This window comes from Microtus pennsylvanicus, chromosome 14 (assembly GCF_037038515.1).
Source record: "Microtus pennsylvanicus isolate mMicPen1 chromosome 14, mMicPen1.hap1, whole genome shotgun sequence".
Taxonomy (NCBI): Eukaryota; Metazoa; Chordata; class Mammalia; order Rodentia; family Cricetidae; genus Microtus; species Microtus pennsylvanicus.
This window is the reverse complement of record NC_134592.1, coordinates 30,792,476-30,815,041: the sequence shown is the minus strand read 5'-3', so window position 1 is coordinate 30,815,041 and position 22,566 is coordinate 30,792,476. Positions and strand designations below refer to the sequence as shown.

Here is a 22,566-nt window from a genome sequence, read left to right as displayed (position 1 = left end):
AAAATTTGTGTTTTCTCTTACCTTTAGTCTGAAGATCCAGAAGAGGATGCTAGGTTAAAGCAGTTGCAGGCTGCAGCAGCACACTGGCAACAGCACCAGCAGCATCGAGTTGGCTTTCAGTATCAGGGAATAATGCAGAAACATACTCAGTTACAGCAGATCCTACAGCAGTACCAGCAAGTCATCCAGCATTCACCACATATACAGGTAAGTGTTTCTAAAATGAGCAGGCAGGAAACATCCCAAGAATGAGGAAAGGATTTGTTACGCCCAAAAGAGATTTGAGTATGAAAAACTGAAGATAAATTAGTATTGACAAATAGATGCTTCATATTGTTGAGGGTGTGGGAAAGGGTGGTTGTGATGCAATCTCTTGAGGAGGAAGGGTTTGATAGAATGTATCTCTTAGAGTACTGTTGCTAAGACATTTAAGACTTGTTTTTATATAACTGCGAGCTAATTTGATATGTCTAAAAAATGGAGAAGCATATAACTCACCAAAAGGCCCTAGGCAGTCATCTCCCTCCCTCCCTCTCTCCCTCCCTCCTCCCTCCTTCTTTCTCTCTCTCCTACACGCATGCACGCACACACGCACCCTAAGCAGTATACCATAAGTGATAAAGTGACTTAGGTATTTGTCTTGCACATTTGAGGTATAATCTTGTGTCTATGTTATAGTAATGGATTTTTGGCTTCTTTTTTTTCTTTCAAATTCTTAAAACGATCCTTAGTAACAGTAAAATCTTGAAAAATACTCATTGCTGAGATAGTGATTTGCCTTAGGGTTCAGTTGGGTTTTCTAGTTGTGAGATATTGTTTAAATAGCTCAAGGGAAGAAGAATGGTCATTACTGAAGGAGCTAGCAATTTTTATCTTCCCCTGGGAAATATTTTTATTTTAATTTCCTAAAGTTTTGTGTACTCTTGATTCATTAATGTTGTAAGCTAGGACTGATTCTTACATGGCTATCTTGAAAGAATTTTTGTCCTTTATTGTAGACCATGTCTCTAGATGTGCAGTTGCGACATTATGAGATGCAGCAGCAACAGTTTCAACATCTCTACCAAGAGTGGGAGCGAGAGTTTCAGCTGTGGGAGGAACAGCTCCATTCCTATCCTCATAAAGATCAGCTTCAGGAGTATGAGAAGCAGTGGAAAACATGGCAAGGACATATGAAAGCCACTCAGACTTACCTCCAGGAGAAAGTCAATTCATTCCAGAATATGAAGAACCAGTATCTGGGGAACATGTCAATGCCACCTCCGTTTGTCCCATATTCTCAGATGCCTCCACCTCTACCAACAATGCCCCCTCCAGTATTACCTCCATCCTTGCCACCACCAGTGATGCCCCCTGCTCTACCTACTACCTTACCACCACCTGGCATGCCCCCACCTGTAATGCCACCTTCTCTACCAACCTCTGTGCCCCCACCTGGGATGCCTCCACCTCTTTCTTCAACGGGGCCACCACCAGTCCTCCCCCCACCTTCCCTCTCTTCTGCAGGGCCACCACCAGTCCTCCCCCCACCTTCCCTCTCTTCTGGGGCACCTCCACCTGTTCTGCCCCTCCCACCGTTATCTTCAGCGACACCTCCTCCAGGAATGCCTCCCCCTGGAGTTCCTCAAGGGATGCCTCCTCAGTTAACAGCAGCCCCAGTTCCACCAGCCTCCGCTTCCCAAAGCTCGCAGGTCTCAGAGAATCCTCAACAAGCACTGCTTTCCACACCTATGTCTTTTGGTTCAAAGCCACCTTCAACTTATCACCCTCCATCTCAGTCAGAACAAGTGAATTCCAAACCTCTGAACAAGGCATTCGGTTCCTTTTCATCAGAGCAAGGACTTGGCGAACCTCCAGCTGCTCCATCTCAATCTGTTTCTACTGCTAAGGACATGCCCGTGAGGTCAGGCGGACCACTTCCAGATTCTCCTAGAAGCGGTTTCTTGGAAGGTCCAAAAGGTCCCAGGTAAGTCAGCTTTCTTATTTTACCTAATGTTATATAAACTGTAATGGAATCAAAAGACTAATCTGTACAATTTTTGTGTTTCCTTTATACTTTTATATACACAGCATATTTACAGTAAAAATGTTAGTATTTGCTAATTCAGCGTGATATAATTTAGAAAAGATTTTATGTCCCTGATTCTTTGATGTGTAACTACTTTTATCTTAGCTGTGGCTAGAACAGTCAAGAATGACTATATTTTGAGCATAATGCTGATCACTTCTTACTGACTTTCAGCCTTGGAAATATATTGTAAGCTAGGTATAGTGGTGTACTCTAATCCCACCAGCACTTGGGAAGTAGGGGCAGGAGAATTAGGAGTTCAGGGCTATCCTGAACTATATAATAAGTCAAGCCCAGGCCCAGGCCCTCTATGACACACTGCCTCATAAAACAGAAAGAAAAAGACAGAGAGATAAAGAATGAGTTTTGCTTTTTGTCTACTTGACAAATAATTGAATTAGTAGATACCATTTGCTAGATTAGTGTAAGGGTAAATAGGACTTCTTAGAAAACCATTTGTTCTGCAAATGCCAAGTTCCTGATTTTTTATTTTTAAAATTTAAACTTATTTATTTTCGACATAGAGTTTCTCTGTGTAGTCCTGGCTGTCCTAGAGTTTACTCTGTAGAGCAGGCTGGCTTTGAACTCAAGAGCTCACCTGCCTCTGCGTCCTCAGTGCTGGGATAAGGGCTTGTGTTGCCTGTCTACTTCCTGCTTTGTACTCACAGCAATTAACAGAACAAAAGTTACAAAATCCCTGCTACCCCTCTCTTGTTCCCCAAATATAGAACCTTACATCCTTTATATTTTCTTAATTTGGGAGATGTCTGTCTTTTCTTTAGACCACATACATAGTTAGACAAGAAAAAAAAATGGTTGCTGTTTTGTTTTTCTTAAAAAGCATTAACCTCAGCAGGGCATGGTCTTCAAGAGCTAAGCTGTGAGCTTGTTAAAGGTTCCTCCTGCTGCTAGGTCTGATGACCTGAGTTCTAGCCCTAAGGTCCACATAGTGGACAGAGAGAACTGACTGCTGCAGAATTGTTCTCTGACCTCCATATGGACAGAGGTATTTGAACACCACATATATACAGAGCGTAACTTTAAAAAAAAGAGGTAGCTGGGGTAGGGTCATATGCCTGGGCCACATAGTGAGGCAAGCTTGGTCTACATTTCAAGTCTCTCTCAAAACAGACATGTTAAATCTATGCTTCCAAACTTAGGAGAATCTAGTTTTTTTCCAAGGTAACATGTATGACAAGATTTCTATGGAAATTTTTTTTGAGGCAAGGTCTTGCTTCGTAATCCTGACTGGCCTGAAACTTCTTATATTGAACAGTCTGACTTTGAACTCAAGAGATCCACTTGCCTCTCTTTCCCAAGTTCTGGGATTAAAGGTGTGTTCCACCACATCCATCTGGAAAAATATTTTAATCTGTTTTTTTTTCCCCAGACAGAAGTTATAGTAGAAATGCATACCATACTCGTTATACCAAATTTATAATATAGAAAAATGTGTATAATTTAATTCAATTACTGAGAGATTTTAAAATATCATAAATATAAGATTATACTGAATATTTTATAATTTGCCCTTTTTTTTCTTTTTTCTTTTTTTTTTTTAATATTTATTTATTATGTATACAGTATTCTGTCTATGTGTATCCCTGCAGGCCAGAAGAGGGCACCAGAGCCCATTACAGATGGTTGTGAGCCACCATGTGGTTGCTGGGAATTGAACTCAGGACCTTTGGAAGAGCAGGCAGTGCTCTTAACCTCTGAGCCATCTCTCCAGCCCTTTTTTTTTTTCTTTTTGGTTTTTCTCTGTAGCTTTGGAGCCTGTCCTGGAACTCACTCTGTTGACTAGGTTGGCCTCCAACTTACAGAGTTATGCTTATCTTCGCCCATCTCTGCCTCCCAAGTGCTGGGATTAAAGGCGTTTGCAGCTATAATTTGCTTTTTGCTACTTACATGTATATTACTTAGTTTTTGGTTTTGGTGTCAATAGATTAAGGCCATCTTAAATTAAAGCCTTACTTTAATATTTAAAAAAAAAAACAAGTGTGGTCTGGGTATGTAGCTCAGTTGGCGGAATGCTTACCTCGCCTTTTTAAAGCCCTAGCTTTGTTTCCCCAGCAGCATATTGACTCTGAGTATGGTGGTACATACTTGCTGTCCCAGCCTTTGAGAGGTGGAGGTGGGAGGATTAAGACAGTAGAGCTAGTCCTTGGCTATAGAGTAAGTTTGAAGACAGCCTGGGCTACATGAGACCTTGTCTCAAAAGAAAACAAAACATGAGTTTTTTTAGTTTGTTCCTCAATTTAAAATTCTGAAACTAACATGAACAAAATTTCATCCAAAATTGAAACTAAGAAAAAGTAACATATAATTAACATGAATTCCTCTATGTGCTATGAAGCCATGTTAGAAACTTTATATCCATTTTTATCTTAGGGACTCTTCTAAATAACCTGTGAAGCTAGGGGAGTTATTTCACATCATCCTTTACAGCCTGGAGCTGCGAAGGTTGTGAGAAGCTAAGTGAGAATTGCATGACTGGAAGAATGGAGCCAAGCACTATTGAGTGTTGCCATTCAGACTCATACTGTTCATGACTGTTTATTTGCAGTATAACTCATCTTGTTGATTTGAACTCATGTCTGTCTCCTGGGTTGAGCGTTCCTTTTAGCAGACAGAAAAGTGTACTCTAGCACCTCATGTGTTTCAAGCTCCCATGATTCCTCTCATGTTTTCTTTCTTGCCTACCAAATAGGACCTATTTTAATTTTTCATACTTCAGAGATATAATCAATAATCTTAGTGTTAGAAATTTAGGAATTATCTATTGTAGTTCTGGCTGGCAAATTATGTTCATGTTGTAAGTTAGCTTGTTGTGATAGGTCTTGTACACATCACCTCTATCATATAAATCATCTCTCAGTGATTTCATGACTTTAAGTAAGTGGAAAATGCTGAGATTTGGGGTCATTATAAGTGAATTACCAGGATCAGTGAGAAGATGTTCAGTGGTAAATGTGCAGTGTGGTTACCACCAAATGTTGATGACAGAGTTTAATCCCCAGAACCTACATAGTATAAGAAAGAGCTGATTCCGCAGGTTGGTCTTGACCTCCACATGCATGCTGTGACTGCATGTGACTGCACAGGTATACACAGCACAAATAAATGATAAGATCTATGAAAATATTTAAAGAGTAAATAAATTGTCCCAGAGCATTACTCTATTGAGATGAGATTAGAATCCACAGCCTTCTGATCCACTTTTAAGTCCAGTGTATTTTCTTTATGGCAAGAAGTTGATGGACTGTAAATGAATATTGGCATGCTAATAACGGGACATTGATATATAAAACTTTGAGAGTGTTTTAGAAAGGTTTTTAGCCATTTAATTTAAATATGTTTCCATAATGTCTACCTGCTGGTTCTAGATCTGCCTCTGTGGAGCAACACAGAATGGAATATCTTACTCCTTTTCTATAGTGTATTTCTGCAGATACTGAAGACTTTCTTATCGTAACTGTTCTGCACTTGCAGACATATAAATTATTTGCACAATTATTGGTTTTGGTTTTAGCCTTTTCCTGATATTTTTTTAAGGGCCAGTGATAAGTTAGGCTCCTTCAGAATAAACACTTAGGGACTGAAGGATCGTGTGCCTATTTACAACCTAATTCTATATATTGTGTACATACATTTAAAAAATATTTATTTGTACTTAATGTATTTTATTTGTATTTATATGACTGTTACATGCATACAAGTACCCAAGGATGCCAGAAGAAGGCATTAGATCCCCTGAGGCTGGAGTTCTAAGTGGCTGTTAGCCCCCTGACAGGAGTGCTGAGAATCAGATTCTGTTCCTCTTACCAGAGCAGCAAGTGTACTTAACTATGAAGTTATCTCTTTAGCCCCTACTTACGTATTTTAATTGTTTTTTTGTGTTCGTTTGACTTGTTTTTGGTTACTCAGTTGTATTGACTTGCTTTGAACTAAACATCAGTTTTTCTTATCAGGTATTTACATTTGTATTAAGTCTGGTGTCTCATCGTGAATATGTGTAGTTTTGTTTTCCAAAGACTTTACACTTAACTCTTAGCATTTGATCTGTTTGGGTTTGAGCAACCATTTTAGTCTGCTGAAGTCTTGGTCAGTGCTGCTTGTGTTGCTCTACATATGTATAGTTTTATCAACTGCAACTTGATTTCTTTTTTTTTTAAATTATTTATTTATTATGTATACAATATTCTGCCTACACGTATGCCTGCGGGCCAGAGGAGGGCACCACACCTCATTACAGATGGTTGTGAGCCACCATGTGGTTGCTGGGAATTGAACTCAGGACCTTTGGAAGAACAGGCAATGCTCTTAACCACTGAGCCATCTCTCCAGCCCCAACTTGATTTCTTTTTTTGATTAGTTTAGTTTGATGTGGTTTCATCTCTTGAGACAGATTAGCTCAGGTTGATGTGGAATTCATTATGTAGCCCAGAGTAGTTACAAACTCTTGATTCTCCTGCATCAGTCTCCTGAGGGCTAAGGTCATAGGCATGTATCAACATGCTGAAACTCCCTTCTTCCTGTTTTCTTTTGGTTTTTCAAGACAGGGTTTCCATGTGGCTTTGGAGCCTGTCCTGAAACTAGCTCTTACAGACCAGGCTGGTCTCGAACTCACAAAGATCCTCCCGCCTCTGCCTCCTGGGCGCTGGGATTAAAGGTGTGTGTCACCACCGCCCGGCCAGTTTTTTCAATAATGACGCTTTCTATTGAAAGTGAATGTAGAAAAGTACCAGGTTATTATACACAGCTCTGTGAACGTTCACAAAGACATGTTCATGTCATTACTACTCAGATCAAGAAGTAAAAATGGCTAGTGTTTAAGTCGTCCTCCTCAGTGGTCTAAAGAGATAGTTCAGTAGTCAAGAGCCTTTGTTGTTCTTGAGGAGGACCTGGCTTTGAACTCATGGTGGTTCACAAACCTCTTAACTCTAATTCTAGGGGATCCACTTCTGACTTCTGTGGTCACAAAGCATGCACATAGCACACAACATACATACAGACAAAACACACATGAAAGGAATAAATCTAATTTTTAAAAAATCCTCCTCATCCCCCTTCTCAGTCATTTTCCCCTCAGCCCAAAGATGACCACTGTACTGTCTTTTAAACCACAGGCTGCCTATTTGAGCTTTATTGTTAATGGGATCATACTTTATGTACTCCTTTGACTATGGTGTCTTTCATTTGATATTCTGTTGTAAGATTGTGTCATGTGTAACATTCTCCTTTCTGGGGAATAGCCCATTAATATGATTTTACCATAATCTGTTTATTCTAATACAGTTATGATTAAAAATGCTGAAACCTGTCTTATTGCATTTATTAGTCTGTTTTTATTTGTGTATGAATGTGTACTTGCTGCAGCCAACTGTGAAAGTCAGAGGACAACCTGCGGGAGTTGGTTCTCCTTCCACTATAGGGGCCCCAGGGGTGGCACTCAGGTCTTGAGGTTTGGCAGCAGGTACCTTTACCCACTGAGCCATCTCACTGGCCTGCAATGTGTCTTTTGGCGTTGTATAAAATCTTGACATGTGCCTGAATGCATGCGTATGATTTTGTTTAGCTCTTTTTTATGTGTAGGTTGTAATCATGCTGTATGTACTTTTTGAGTTTGTCATTTTTACTTGACATGTTACTGTCAGACTCATCCACGTTGTTTGTGTTGAGGTAGTTTGTTTATTCTTGTTCCTACACAATTTTCCATTGTGTGGATATACTATAATTTACTTAAAGGATTGGAGTTGTTTGATCATAGGGTCTTCTGGTCTGAATATGCTCTACAGTGGTAGATAAGAGGTGGTTTCAGTTTCTTTTCACTAGTATTATTTCAGAGTTTGTTGTTTTGTTATTATTTTTTAACCTCCTTGTCAACTCTTAGTATTGTTAAACTTTCAAAATGTAAGTTGCATTGGTGGATGTTAATATTATTGTGGTAATAGTTGGAATTTTGCACTTCTTGATACCTGGTAGAGTTATACTGTTTTCCATTTGATTATTAGTGGGCTACATTTCCTCTTGTATGAGATGCTGATTCGAGGCTTTTTTCATTAGAATATGTACTTTATTTCTTACTGATTTATAGAAGTTTGTAATATATTCTAGAACCAGTTCATGTTCCACTATTGTAGGTTTCTCAGTCTACACTTTAACTACCCGTTATAGCAGAAAATGTGTCATTGTTGACCATCTAGGTTTAGTGAACCCTTTTTAGTTTAAATTTTAAGGTGATTTACAGAAAAATTGAAAAGGATGGTAAAAAACAGCTTTTACATTTTAATAAGCATTTTAAAAGAGTAAATTTACTCTGTATAAAATAGTTTGACACATAAAATCATAAAAGATAAATGTCATGTAACCTTTTAGCAAATCAAGATGGTCCAAATTCTTGCCACAGAGTATGTGTTAAAGGTCTTTCCTATTTAATGACTAACTGGTGGTGTACTGTATATCTTCTGTCCTTAAGAAGGTATTGTTGGGTCATGCGGTGGTGGTGCAGGCCTTTAATCCCAGCACTCAGGAGGCAGGGACAGGCAGATCTCTGTGAGTTTGAGGTCAGCCTGGGCTACACAACAAGTTCCAGGACAGGCTCCATACATAGCTACAGAGGTCCTGAGTTTAATTCCCTGCTCACTACCATCTGTAATGAGATCTGGTGCCCTCTTCTGGCCTGCAGGCAGAACAATGTATATATAATAAATGAATAAAATCTTTTTTTTTTTTTTTTTTTTTTTGGTTTTTCGAGACAGGGTTTCTCTGTGGTTTTGGAGCCTGTCCTGGAACTAGTTCTTTTTTGGTTTTTCGAGACAGGGTTTCTCTGTGGTTTTGGAGCCTGTCCTGGAACTAGCTCTGTAGACCAGGCTGGTCTCGAACTCACAGAGATCCGCCTACCTCTGCCTCCCGAGTGCTGGGATTAAAGGCGTGCGCCACCATCGCCCGGCTGGAACTAGTTCTTGTAGACTAGGCTGATCTCGAACTCACTGAGATTCGCCTGCCTCTGCCTCCCGAGTGCTGGGATTAAAGGCATGTGCCACCATTGCCCGGCAATAAAATCTTTTTTAAAATGTATTGTTGTTAAAGGGGGCTGGAGTTGGAGAGATGTTAGGTAGTTTAGAGCACTGACTGCTCTCCCAGAGGCTCTGGGTTTGATTCTCAGTACCCTCATGGCAGCTCACAGCTGTCTGTAACTCCAGTTCCAAGATCAGACACTCTCTTAGACATGCATGTAGGCAAAACACCCATACACAAAGATAGATAGATAGATAGATAGATAGATAGATAGATAGATAGATAGATAGATAGATAGAATTGTTTGCTTATCAGTTCTTGAGCTTAAGAAAATTCATCTACAATAGTGTCATCTGAAGACTTACAAATTCACTTACATAAGAAATTGAATACGTTTTAGAGCCTGGAATGCTGTTCTCTCTGTGCATATCTTTTGATTCTAATAATTAAAAAAATTATTCCAGTAATTTAAAAAACCATTTTATGTGTCTGAGTGTTTTATCTATAGTGTGTCTCTGTGAACCATGTACACACTTGGTGTTGGTAGAGTCCAGAAGAGGGTGTTAGATCCGCTGGAACTGCAGTTACAGGTGCTTGTGAGCCACGTGGGTGCTGTGAATTTAACACAAGTTCTCTAGAAGAGTAGCCAGTGCTCTTAACCACTGAACTGTCTCTTTAGCTCCCCAGTTGTAATAATTTTGAAACAACGTTATGTGCTAGTTTTCTTCTCTTCATTACTATAATTGGAAAATGAAAATCTAAATTTTTATTTGGCTTAATGAAGCCCAAAAGCAGAGTATAATATTTTGGGCAGTTCTAAGGTGATAACATTTTGTTTTACCTTTGTTTCATTGTCTTAGACCATTCCTTTTGTTGTGGTTGTCTTCTTATTATGGTCTTTTTAAGCATAATTAAGAAATATTGACATTATGATGAGAATTCAAGTCAGTGATAAATTATGGAGTAGTTCAGGATATAGGGGAAAATCATCAAGATCTCAATTTTTATAAATTTAAGAAAGAATTCAATGAACCCAAATGATAGTTACAAGACAATATACACTTTTTTTAAACATTTATTTGTGGCTATGTGAGGGAGCGGAGATTAGAGGACTTGCTGAAATTAGGTCTTTCCTCCTATCAGTGAGTCCCAAAGATAGCACTCAGGCTTAGTGGCCAGCACATTGACCTGCTGAGCTTTCCCGCTGACCCTATTCTATATTTTAAAACTTAAAATTTCTGTTTGTTCATATGTAGAACTAGGAGGAAAGCTGTTATGAAATATGTTTTTATCTTTAGCTATGGCTATTTTTAAATTTTTTTAGCTAGTACAGAGTATACAAGCAGAGCATTAACGTTAATGATATCTTTGACTTTTGGGGGGGTGTTTCTTTTTTTTGTCTTGTATGTATGTATGTATGCTTTTCTGCATATATGTTTGCTGCATGGTGTCTGTTGCTTTTGAGGAGTGAGGTGAGGGGATGTTGAGACAAGGTCTGCCTGTGTAGCTTGGCAGTCCTGGAACTCTAATAGACCAGGCTGGCCTTGAACTCAGAGATCAACACGCTTCTGTCTCCTGAATACTGGGATTAAAGGCTTGTGTCACCAGACTCTATGCCTGGTGATCTTGGAGTTTAGAAGATGGTATCAGATCTGGAATTGGAATTATAGGTGGTCATGAGCCACCATATGGGTCTTGGGTACTGATCCTGGCTCCTTTTCAAGAGCAAGTCTTTTAACCACCAAGTCTAATCTCTAGCCAGTGGTTCTCAACCTTCGTAATTCCTCAACCCTTTACTACTGTTCTCATGTTGTGGTGACCTTTAGCTATAAAATTATTTGTTGCTTCTTTGTAACTGTAATTTTGCTACTGTTGTAAATCATAATGTAAATATCTGATTTGTGGGATATCTGATATGCAACCCCTGTAAAAGGGTCATTTGAACCATAGGTTTGAAAGACATCCCCCCACCCCCCAGGAACTCATGAGAGACCATCCTTGCTGCAATCACACGAGGTTTATTGACAGGGATCAGCGCTGGGGCCGAGATTCATATCTCACATGGGGAGGCATTGAACCCCGAGTAGCTGGGAGAAGGGGCATTTAAGGGAAGAAACCACAACCCAGTAATCCAAAGCGGGTAGGGATGGCATCATTGGAAAATTCTGAAAATACCAGTGATCATTGAAAATTCCGAAAATATCAGTGATCATCACAAGGGGGTAACTCCCTGTTTCTCAAGATTATTCTCAAGATTTTTTTTTTATTTTATTTTTTTATTCTCAAGATTATAATCTAACTTTATCTTCAGCTAGTTACTGAAACAGAGTCACTGAACCGGCTAACCTAGATTTTTGGCTCTATTTTTTCCTGCTAGAGGAGTCTGATTTATCCGGGTCTTTCATCTCCCTGCTTCGTCTAGTACCTAGTTCTAATCATAGAACTAGATTTCAGTCTCTTCTTGACCTCGTAAAGTGCTATATTGGTAGCATAACATCAAAATCTGAACAGCACTTATTCCTTCTCTAATGAAGGTAATTAGTTTATTTAATATACATGGACCTATAATCAGTAGCAGAAGCAAATTTAGGAGTGGTCCATAAGGGAAGATATCAGAGTAGTCATCCAAGGAGATCTATTAAACCAGCTCTCAAACCATCCCTGAAGTGTTTCTCTGTCTTTGTCTTTTGTCTAACCTTTCCCTAAACTTACTCATGGAGTCTTTAATTACTCCTGGATGGTCCACATAGAAACAACATTCTTCTCTGAGAGCAGCGCATAATCCTCTGTCTTTTAAGAATAACAAATCTCATCCCCTTCTATTCTGTAAGATCACTTCTGAAAGGGAAGTCAATGACTCTTCAAGTTTGAAAATAGATTGCTCTAGAGCCCTCAGATCTTCATCCATGGCTATTCTTAATTCATTGAAGTACTGAGGGACCTGTATTAGGGCAGTGGTACCTGTCCCAACACCAGCAGCTACCCCAAGGCCCAGGATTACTGCTAGTGTCAGAGAAATAGGTTCTCGTCGAAAGCAAGTTGGATGCTTGTCAAACTCATCTTCAAGCATGTTAGCTGGATGATAAAAGACCCTAGGTACCAATTGTACAAGCACACGGTAATCTTTGATGTTATTAAAAACCGATGTCAACATGCAAGGTATCAGGCCTGTAATACAAGCCCACCATTTACCTAAACCGGGAACCAAGTACCTGGTGTCAGGAGTCTTAGGGCTCTTAAGAGTCTCATTACATAAACGTTTGTAGGCAGCCAGTGGATTTCCCAGACATGTCCCTACACCTGTAACCTCAGTAAGAGTCAGCCTATGATTAGTCCCCCAAACATAAGCCTCCTGACTGGTGGTGTTGTTAAAAGCCCTGGATACTGCAATTCCTTCCTAATAAGGAGGTCCTGATGCTAAGCAAAGCCAGCAGGATTCTGTCATGTTGGGGTTCGTTTGATTCAGCATAAAGAATGCCCCTCATATGAGGTTAAGCAATCTCTGTCCTGTGGACGGAAGGGTCAGGGAAGTCATGTTTGCCCCAGGCGAGGGGCTGGGAGTTGTGGTCTTATTAGTGGATCCCTCCTGAGTTCTTGGGGGGTTTAGGGCTGGGGGACCCTGTTTAGTCAGTACCTGATTGGGCCCTATGGGCCGTCTTGTTAGACTCTCAATCTTCTGTCTGATCTTGAATATAATACCGTCATCTATCCTTTCTTTATAGAACCTAAGTCCCCAATAATATCCTGATATCCAACCCGTAGCCTTCTTCCCTGATTCAGTAAAATTTATCTGCAGGGGGTGGCACCAGCCTTGGCAGGCTCCCTGGCTCAGCTCCTTCCACTTGGAGAAATCTGAGTACGAATAGTTGGCCCCAACTGAGATGTAATCCCAGGAAGAGGAGGGTTTCCAATAGGATCTCCAGTGGTTTCACATCCCCAGGTTTTACAATAGAAATGATAACTCCCAGAGGCAGGCGGATCTCTGTGAGTTCGAGACCAGCCTGATCTACAAGAGCTAGTTCCAGGACAAGCTCCAAAACCACAGAGAAACCCTGTCTGGAAAAAACCAAAAAAAAAAAAAAAAAAAAAAAGAAATGATAACTCCCCCATAGGTAGGGTTCAGGCTCCGATCTCGATGGAGCCCAGGACAAACATAGAAGGATAGGGAGCTTAACATGGCTCTTCTGTCTGGACTACTACGTCCCCGCCATGGGTCTAGAACCCATCCTCCTGGAGGGGAAGCCTCTGTGGGTGGTCTAGAGGTATCAAAGTATCCTTCAAGGTCCCAGGGTTTGGGGACCCCTATAGTCAATTTACATAAGTCTGGGTAGAGAGTGGGCCACCATGTTCCTGGAGGAGCCTCCCTTGTGAGTTCCCATATGACATCCCCTCCCCGTTAGGACCTGCCAAGTGATTGAGTCGTTAGGACGCATGGGGGTTATTGTTCTTCACCTGAACTAGGTTTAGGTGCACAACGCAGATGCAGCTTAAAGGGTCCCTAGTTTTTTTCCAGTTTCCATTCATCTTTGGCCGGTGCAGGAGCTCGTCTCACATGGGAGGCGTGTATCCCGGCTGAGATGCATGCCTTCCACTTTCACTGCCATGGTAGTTGTCAGGAGCGCTAAGTAGGGTCCCTTCCAGCCAGGTTCTAGGTTCCCGACTCCATGTTGCCAAACTAGTACAGCTTCTTCCACTTGGACACGGTGCGCCACGCGTGGGTCCCCAGGCTCGTATGCCTCTTTCAGTTGTTTCCAGAGCTGGCGCCTTACTACTTCAAGGGCCTTCAGACCGGCAGATAATGGTCTAGGAAGAACAGCATCAGGATTATGTATCCCACCTGCCTCAGTAAGCAGTGGCGGCCCCCCACATAGGATCTCATAAGGGGTGAGTTTAAATTGCCCTGGGGTGTTTCGAACCTGGAACAGGGCAAAGGGAAGGAGGGCTGTCTAGTCATTTCCGCTGGTCTCTAGAGCCAATTTTGTCGGTGTCTCTTTTAGGGTTTTTATTCATCCTTTCTACCTGACCTGAGCTCTGGGGTCGGTAAGCACAATGTAATTTCCAATTGATCCCCAGTTAGGTGGCCAGTCCCTGACTTACCTGGACAACAAAGGCAGGTCCATTATCAGACCTTGGGTATCCCAAACCTTGGGAAGATTTCTTCTATGATCTTCTTAGCCACCACATTGGCCGTCTCAGTCCTGGTAGGAAAAACTTCTACCCAGCCTGAAAAAGTATCTATAAAAACTGATAAGTACTTGTTACCATATCTGGCTGGCTTAATTTCTGTAAAATCTACTTCCCAGTAGGCCCCAGGCTGGTGGCCCCTGAGCCTCTTCCCAGGAGTGTCCTGCATTAGTCATAGCATAGGCCTTGCAGCTTTTGACTACTTCTTTTGCCAAGTCAGAGAGTACCGTAACATATTAGTTGGAGGACCTAACCACATCTTTTAGTTTCTTGGCCCCCAAGTGGGTCAGGTAATGTAAGTTGGTAACATACTTGTGCCCTTCTTTTTGTGAGAGGACTAGTTCTCCTCCTGTCTCTACTGCCCCGTATGGGGTTTTCTTTACCAGTCCTAATTTGCCCATAACTTGATAGTCCTCGGGGGTGTATCTAAAGTTGGTTTCACTGATATCATGATAATCTTTAGGCTCTTTGACTGCCAGGATCATTGCTCCCTGAGCCGCCTGTTTAGCAGTTAGGTCTGCCATCTGATTTCCTTTAGCCACAGCATCTGGAGCTTTTTGGTGTTCTGGACAATGTATGATGGCTACCTTCTTTGGCAAATGTATGGCCTCGAGGAGGCTCAAAATTTCTTCTTCATTTTTTATGTCTTTTTCTGCAGATGTCAACAGTCTTCTTTGTCTGTGTATTGCTCCATGTATATGGGCAATGGCAAAAGCATGTCTGGTTAGTGTTATATCCAAATCCGTGGGGTTTCCACAAAAGCCAACAAAGGAGACCGAGTCCCATATGTAAAAGCAAAGAGCCTTTATTTTAATCAAGTTTGCAAACTCGGTCTCTCCGCATGTCCAATGTATTGGAATATCCGGGAGAGCTCCGAGCTCAATTAGAATTGGGTTTTTATAGTAAAGGTGGGGGTGAGGTGTCTCTGAGGTTCAGGACCCCTGATTGGCTGACATTTGTCTAGGGGTGTCCTGCTGAGGTGCGCTGGCAGGTGGTCCTATCTTCAGTGGTTGGAATGTCAGGCATTTCTTTTGAATGGTCTGCTCTTGTGTGGGGTTGGGTAATCTCAGTTTGTGGTGTTTTCCTGCTACCAGGTATTGCTTCAGGGTAAACTACTGAAACTCAGGCCTCTTATTTAAATTTATCGAAGGCCAGAGTCCCAGATGATAATGGTTGGAAGTAAAGAAGTTCCTTTGGGTGACCTGCCCAGATTTAGATTATCATGGCTGGCCCCCACAGTTAGTACCTTTAAATATATTTCAATACGTATTATTTAACTAAGAAATACTCATAACTCTTAGAGGTTTTTTTTTCTCTTAGAGTTTTTAATAATGTGTTTTATCTTTTGATTATGTGTTTGGCTATGTGCACATGAGATTAAAGGTTATCCTGCAGTTTAGGTTATAGGCATTGGGTAGCTGTGGACATGTGTTCTGCAAACTAAACTCGGGTCCTCTGAAAGAGTAGTACATGCCTTAATTGCTAAGCCATCTCTCCAGCCCCTAGAATTCTTATTTCTACAACTGATCATGTGGTCATAGGTGATTCTTATACCTAGCTCCTCTTGGCTGCCATTCCATATCCACTTTATTCTCTGCAGATACCTCAGGTGATCCTGGCTCTTTGTTGACTCACACAGAGAGGGTCAAGACCTCTGTCCTTTATTATTATTATTTTATATTTTAATATGTATGTGTGTGCCTGTGGAGGCCAGAAAAGGATTCCTTGGAACTAGAATCACGGGTGTCTACGAGTCACCTGATATCGGGATGCTGGGAACTGAACTCTGGTCCTCTGAAATAGCAGCTGTCACTCGTAACTGTAACTGCTCAGCCTGTTTTATCTTGTGGGTGTGCCTTTACATGGTGTGTGACATATTTGTGGATGCACCTGTTTGGATATGTATAGAGAGATTGATGTTGGTGTCTTCCTATCAGTCTGTATTTATGAAACAGAATCTCTTGCTGTACCCAGAGCTGGTAATCTGGCTAAGTTAGCTAGCCAGTTTGTCCCAGAGATTCCTGACTGCCTCCTGTGCACAGACTGCTACATCCACTCTTGTTTGTTTATTTATATTTTATGTGTATTAGTGTTTTCCTACATATATTTGTGGACCATGTGCTTGCTTGTTACCTGCAGAAGTCAGAAGAAAATGTGAGATCCCCTGGAACTGGAGTTACAGGTAATTGTGAGCTACCATGTGGGTGCTGGGACTTGAACCCAGGTTCTCTGCAAGGGCAAGTGTTAAACCACTGAAGCATTGCTCCATCTCCCCCATCCAGTTTTTATGTGGATACTGGAGCTCTAAACTCCAATCCTCACTCTTGCACCATAAGCATTTTATCCATTGAGTTATATCTACAGCTCTTCCATTGACTTTAATCTTGGAGCACAGAAGTATTAAGAGCTGTCCTTGAAGAATCTCTCACGGTTCAGATTATACTGTTTACCTCCTGTGGCCCAGCATCCTCCCAAGAGGTAGGATTAGCTGAATGTAGTGGTACAAGTGGTATACACCTGTAGTCCCAGAATTTACACAAAGCAGGAGGGTCATGGCTTCTAGGCCAGCTTGGGCTACATGGTAAGACTCTTAAACAAACAGGATTGGTTACTTCCAGCCAATACAGTACCCTCCATTTTTGTTGATTCAGCTTCCATTTTATAGATTTAGTGTTGGCTCCCTGCTGTAGAAGTAGTTCCCCCTGTTGAAACTAAGACTTTTACACTAGCAAAGCCCAAAGGGACAGAGATTGGGAGCTAAATATTTGCTGAAATTAGTTTTATTACTCTTCATTGGTTTCCCACATAGTGAATCAAAAACCCTTCATTTAAAAAAGCATGGAAAAAATGTCAACTAAATCAGAAACTTTGTTGTCATCCTAAACGTGTGTGTGTGTGTGTGTGTACACGTACGTACTGGGCTTCACTCACAGTCACCATGGGATGAACCCCTGCTAGGCTGTCTGTTCATTCTGATGATGATTCCTTTTGTGTAATCTCATATAATCCTATTTGTCAATTTGACAATTATATGTTGTTGGAATTATTTTCTTTTCTTAATATTTATGTGCTTATGCATGTGTATATGTTCTATGTGTATGTAGGAACCCTTGGAGGGCAGAAGAGGAGTTGCAGATACCCAACATGAGGGTACTGGGAACTGAACCTGGGCCCTCTGCAAGGGCAGTAAGCACTCCTAACCCCCTAACCATCTCTCTAGCTCCTCTAAATCTCTCTAGCTTCCCTTTTCACACTTACTTAATTCCTGCTGGCTACAAAATGCTGTCAGTTCTAACTTTACATCACTCACTTGATCTCTGTTTTTACAGTTTCTTAGCAGGTTTGTTGGTATCACCTTCCTTATCTGAATTGTTGATTATGAGTTCTAGGCCAACTGAGCCTATATAATGAGGCCCTGTCTCAAACAAAACAAACAAACAAGATCAATTACTCTGTAAACTTTATTCCTCTTCATCTTTTTTTTTAAACGAAATGAATCTTTTATACGTCGGATTGTATTTAGTGACTATAAAGCGGTTGCAAAATTATTTTAAACTCTGTATTAACCAGTTGAAATAATCAGTGTTATAGAAATCCAAAGACAAAAGTCTTTAACAGATTAGAAATTTGTTCTCTTTCAAGATTTATACAGTGGCTTAGAAACTTGGGTTCCTTATTGTTTACTTCACCATCCCTTTGTGTATTGCCCTTATTTACAAACATATTGTTGTTGGGAAGCATCATAAAAAGAGGAAGTGTGAAGAGGAGGATAAGCCTAATACAGACAGGAGCCACCCAGAAGGATGTGTCAGTCACTTTTAGTTCTTTTGCTAGAGCTTGGTGTGAGTTCTAGCTACAAGAGAGGTTAAGAAAGAGTCTACAGTAAGACTGAAATTACAGTAAGGTTGGATTAGAGTTGGAGAAGGGGGAGTGAGTATTGGATCTCATCAGTAGTGCCTGCTGTACAAGACAAACAAAAAGGTCTTCTAGAGACTGATACTCACCTACCTCTTTGCCTTATTCCTTTGCGTGCTGTCTTTCTATTCATCCTTTCCCAACTCCCCAACTCTTCAGCCACACTAAACCATTTGCAAACATGGTATGTGCTTCTCTGCCCCTTTCCTTCTTATATTGCTTTCTTAGCCTGAGGTACCCTTGCCATTCTGTCAAAAGTTGCTTTTCAAGTCTCAAGTGAAACATTTCTGCCCTATAAACCATTTATAGGGTGGTTCCTCTCACCTGGGTAGTGCTGACCATTCTCTAGAAGTCTGTTGTCTTTTTATTTGTTGACACTTTATCTACACTTACTATTTTTTTAAATTTGATTGTAGATCCTGAGAGCCCTGATGACATTATATTATTTCTTTTTTCTTTTAAAGATCTGTTTATTTAATGTACGTTGGGGTTTTGCCTGCAAGCATGTCTGTATGAGGGTGTTAGATACCCTGGAACTGAAGTTACTGTTGTGAACTGCCATGTGGGTGCTCGGAATTGAACCCAGGTCCTTTGAAAGAGCAGCCAGTGCTCTTAACTACTTGAGCCATCTCTCCAGCCTCACATTTTATTATCTCTTATGTTTTGTATACTGCCTGTTGGAAGGAATATTTCTTTAATTATTGAGTGGTCCATAACCATCAAATTTCTGACAAGACTTTCTAAAACTTTAGAGAACACTTTTAAAATATGCCTGGTATGTGTGTGTATGTGAGACATTTGTTAATCAAGATTTTAGTTCTGGTTCCAACAGTATTTATAATTATATTTTTCTACTAATTGTTCCATACTTGGTTTTTAGTTAAAATATTTAACCCTAAAAGTATTCATAGTTATGGAGTTTTTTTTCTGTTAAAAAGGAGTGGACTATTCCATGTAATAAAGCGCAACACTTTTAATTGCTTTTTAACGTTTCAGTAGATCATGACTGGCTGCAGATTGGTTGAAGTGGATTAGATAATGCTGGCATGCTTTCTAAACCTAGACCTAAAATCTTGCAGGCACTGCTGCCTTAACCTTCTGGTTTCTGAGAGGTGACATGGGGTTTGCTAATGACTGAGTCACTGTTATAAACAAAGTCTAAGGCAAGAGTGCCTTCAGTAATCTTACATGGAGAATTTTCTTTTCCTGCTTTACTGTCTTGAGTAATATCTTTTGTTTTACTTGTAGATTTGATGGTCCTCGAAGATTTGAGGATTTAGGGTCAAGGTGTGAAGGACCGAGACCCAAAGGGCCTCGTTTTGAAGGAAATCGCCCCGATGGGCCAAGACCCAGATATGAAAGTCACCCAGCAGAGGGCACTAAAAGCAAATGGGGAACGATCCCCCGGGGTCCAGCGTCTCAATTTTATATAACTCCCAGTACATCCCTAAGCCCTCGACAGAGTGGACCACAGTGGAAAGGCCCCAAAGCAACTGTTGGACAGCAGCATCAGCAGCAACCTAAGTCACAAGCAGAGCCTCTTTCAGGAAACAAAGAACCATTAGCAGACACAAGTAGTAACCTGCAGAAGAATTTTAAAATGCAATCAGCTGCATTTTCCACTGCTGCAGACGTCAAGGACACCAAGGCGGCTCAGTCGAATGAGAATCTAAGCGACTCTCAACAAGAGCCACCTAAAGGCCAAGTCTCGGAAGGGCCCATAGAGCCCTCTAATTGGAACCAGAATTCTCAAACTATGGAGACTGGAATGGACAAAGCCCAAGGTGTTACCCGGCCTGTATTCCTTGCAAGTAAACCTGTACCTACTCCAGCTACCTTTTCCTTCAAATTGGAGAACGTGGTGGGAGGAACAGCAGCATTGACTGTAGATAATGGTTTCAAACCTTTGGGTTTTGGTTTGCCCCACTCAGAAAACAACCAAGGAAAAGGTCTGCCTCAGCCAGATAGCAGAGAAAATATATTAGAAGGCAATAAAGGCAGCAGCTCGTCTTACAGAGATCCTGGGCAAAACAGGGTGGAAGGTACACAGGATAAAGCACTAGTAAACAGAGGCCATTGCGAGACAATTAGTCAAGGCCCAGGACTGGTCAAAGAAGAAGACTTCCACGATAAGATGATGGGGAAAAGAGAAGACAGTCATGAGAAAATGAACAGAGGAGAAGGCAGTCGGGACAGGGTGTTGGTGAGACCGGGAAGCAGTCGGAACAAAGTGCCAGGTGGTCCACAAGACAGCCAGGACAGTAGAGATGGCAGCCGAGAAAGGGGGCCACCTCTCAGGGCTGGCAGTCAGGAGAGAGGACCTCCTCGAAGGGCTGGAAGTAGAGAGAGAGTACCACCCCGAAGAGCTGGGAGCAGAGAGAGGGGACCAAGTCGGGGATCAGGCAGTCGAGAAAGGGGACTAGGAAGGCCAGATTTTGGTCATGATAGAGTTCCATTCAGACCAGAACCGGGAGATGGTGGGGAGAAAATGTATTCTTATCACCGAGATGAGCCTCCAAGGGCTCCGTGGAACCATGGAGAAGAGAGAGGACATGAAGAGTTCCCATTAGATGGTAGAAATGCTCCACTTGAGCGAGAAAGACTCGATGACTGGGATAGAGAGAAATACTGGAGAGAGTGCGAACGTGACTATCAAGATGATACACTAGATCCATACAGCAGAGAGGACAGGTTCTCAGCACCACAGTCTCGGGCTCATGATGGAGACAGGCGAGGTTGGTGGGATGATTGGGAGAGAGATCAGGACATGGATGAGGGTTATGGTAGGGAAATGGACAGGGACTTAGACAGAGATGTGGATCGGATTAGAAGACCCATGGATATGTATGATAGAAATGTGGATAATGAGTGGGACAGAGATTATGGGAGACCGCTGGATGAACAAGAATCACAGTTTCATGAACGGGATATTCCATCTCTTCCACCTTTGCCACCCCTCCCACCTCTTCCACCTTTGGATAGATACCGGGATGATAGATGGAGAGAAGAAAGAAATCGAGACCATGGGTATGACCGAGATTTCCGTGATAGGGGTGAGTTGAGGATTCGAGAATATCCAGAAAGAGGAGATTCATGGCGGGAAAAGAGAGATTATGTTCCTGACAGAATGGACTGGGAAAGAGAACGGTTGTCAGACAGATGGTACCCATCTGATGTGGATAGACATTCCCCCATGGCGGAACATATGCCATCCTCACATCATTCCTCTGAAATGATGGGGTCTGATACAAATTTAGACTCTGACCAAGGCCTTGGAGGGGTAATGGTTCTCAGTCAGAGGCAGCACGAAATCATTTTGAAAGCTGCACAAGAATTGAAAATGCTTCGGTAAGTTCACTCCTTAAGATCGTTTCTTTTAGTTCGAACAGATTTTCATACTGTCTTTATTTTTCTTTTCATTAAGTGTTTTTAATGGTACTCTTTTAAACCTTATTTCTTATCACATACTTTGAATTTGTATTTCTGGTTATTCATTGCTGTTTGGGATTAGGATGGGTATTTGGAAACTGTTAACGATGCAATATGCTCTAGGATGTGCAGATTGATTGCTGTTCTTGGCCTTTGTGGATGTTGCTGGCATATCTTGAGTGTGCATGTTTTAAGTGTTAAATCTCAACTTTTCAGGTCTCTGGGTTTCATGGGGCTCGCATATTGAGCTGTCGTTGTTTTCAGTAGGCAGGTTGTTCTTTGGCATTGGATCTGATAGGCTTCATAGTCTCTAGTCTTTGATGTGATGGTGGAAGGCACTTTAGTTTTCTCTGCTGGTATTAAGAATGCTTTACCTGGGAGTGTCTTCAGATTTGTCTGACTACTGATACTTGTTTTAGCGATGTTCATCTTTCCTTTTACCTGGAAGCAGGTATTTCTTCCTGTATTTTCATTGTGAAGTTGGATTTTTTTAACTTATATTCAGCTCTGTGGGTAATTATATAATGTTTCTCATATAGTTGTAATAGTAAGGTTATTTTTGGTTTTGGTTTTTTCCAAACAGGTTTTCAAGAAAATAAATGGTTAAGTTTTGATAGATTCTAATGTGTTTGTTTCATCTTTCAATTTTGGTCTACATTTGCAGGTTATGCTAATTGAATTTGTAACTGAAGCATTACATTAGTACTAGAAAAATATGACAGCAAAACCTAACTAGTGAGAATGAAAGGCAGTGTCCAGGGGGCAGATGGTTTCTTCTTTATCCGTGGAAGAGTCTGAGGTGGTCTTTTTCTCTAGGCTACTACTCATGAGCATGATGTAAGGCTTGCTCTAGAACATTAGCTACTTGCTTCTGAATTGTGGGCACTTTTAATTTACATGTACTCTGTGCTGGGCATTGCGCTGATCCTCCCATCTTAATAATCTTATCT

The 22,566-nt window shown here is 41.2% G+C and overlaps 1 protein-coding gene across 3 annotated transcripts in view; it reads left to right on the top strand.

Annotated features, from left to right (window-relative positions):
- The window catches only part of Ylpm1 (YLP motif containing 1), a 76,434-nt gene that overhangs the window by 15,625 nt on the left and 38,243 nt on the right, over positions 1-22,566 (top strand). For 2 of the 3 annotated variants that reach the window (XR_012907703.1, XM_075948033.1), the window contains exons 3-5: positions 28-207; positions 999-1,966; positions 19,436-21,535. Coding sequence is in view for 2 of the 3 variants with exons in the window: in XM_075948033.1 (XP_075804148.1) it covers positions 28-207; positions 999-1,966; positions 19,436-21,535 (3,248 nt within the window). In the remaining variant the exon portion in view is untranslated. The remainder of the gene's footprint in view (positions 1-27; positions 208-998; positions 1,967-19,435; positions 21,536-22,566) is intronic. The other variant, XM_075948034.1, reaches the window with a different exon arrangement.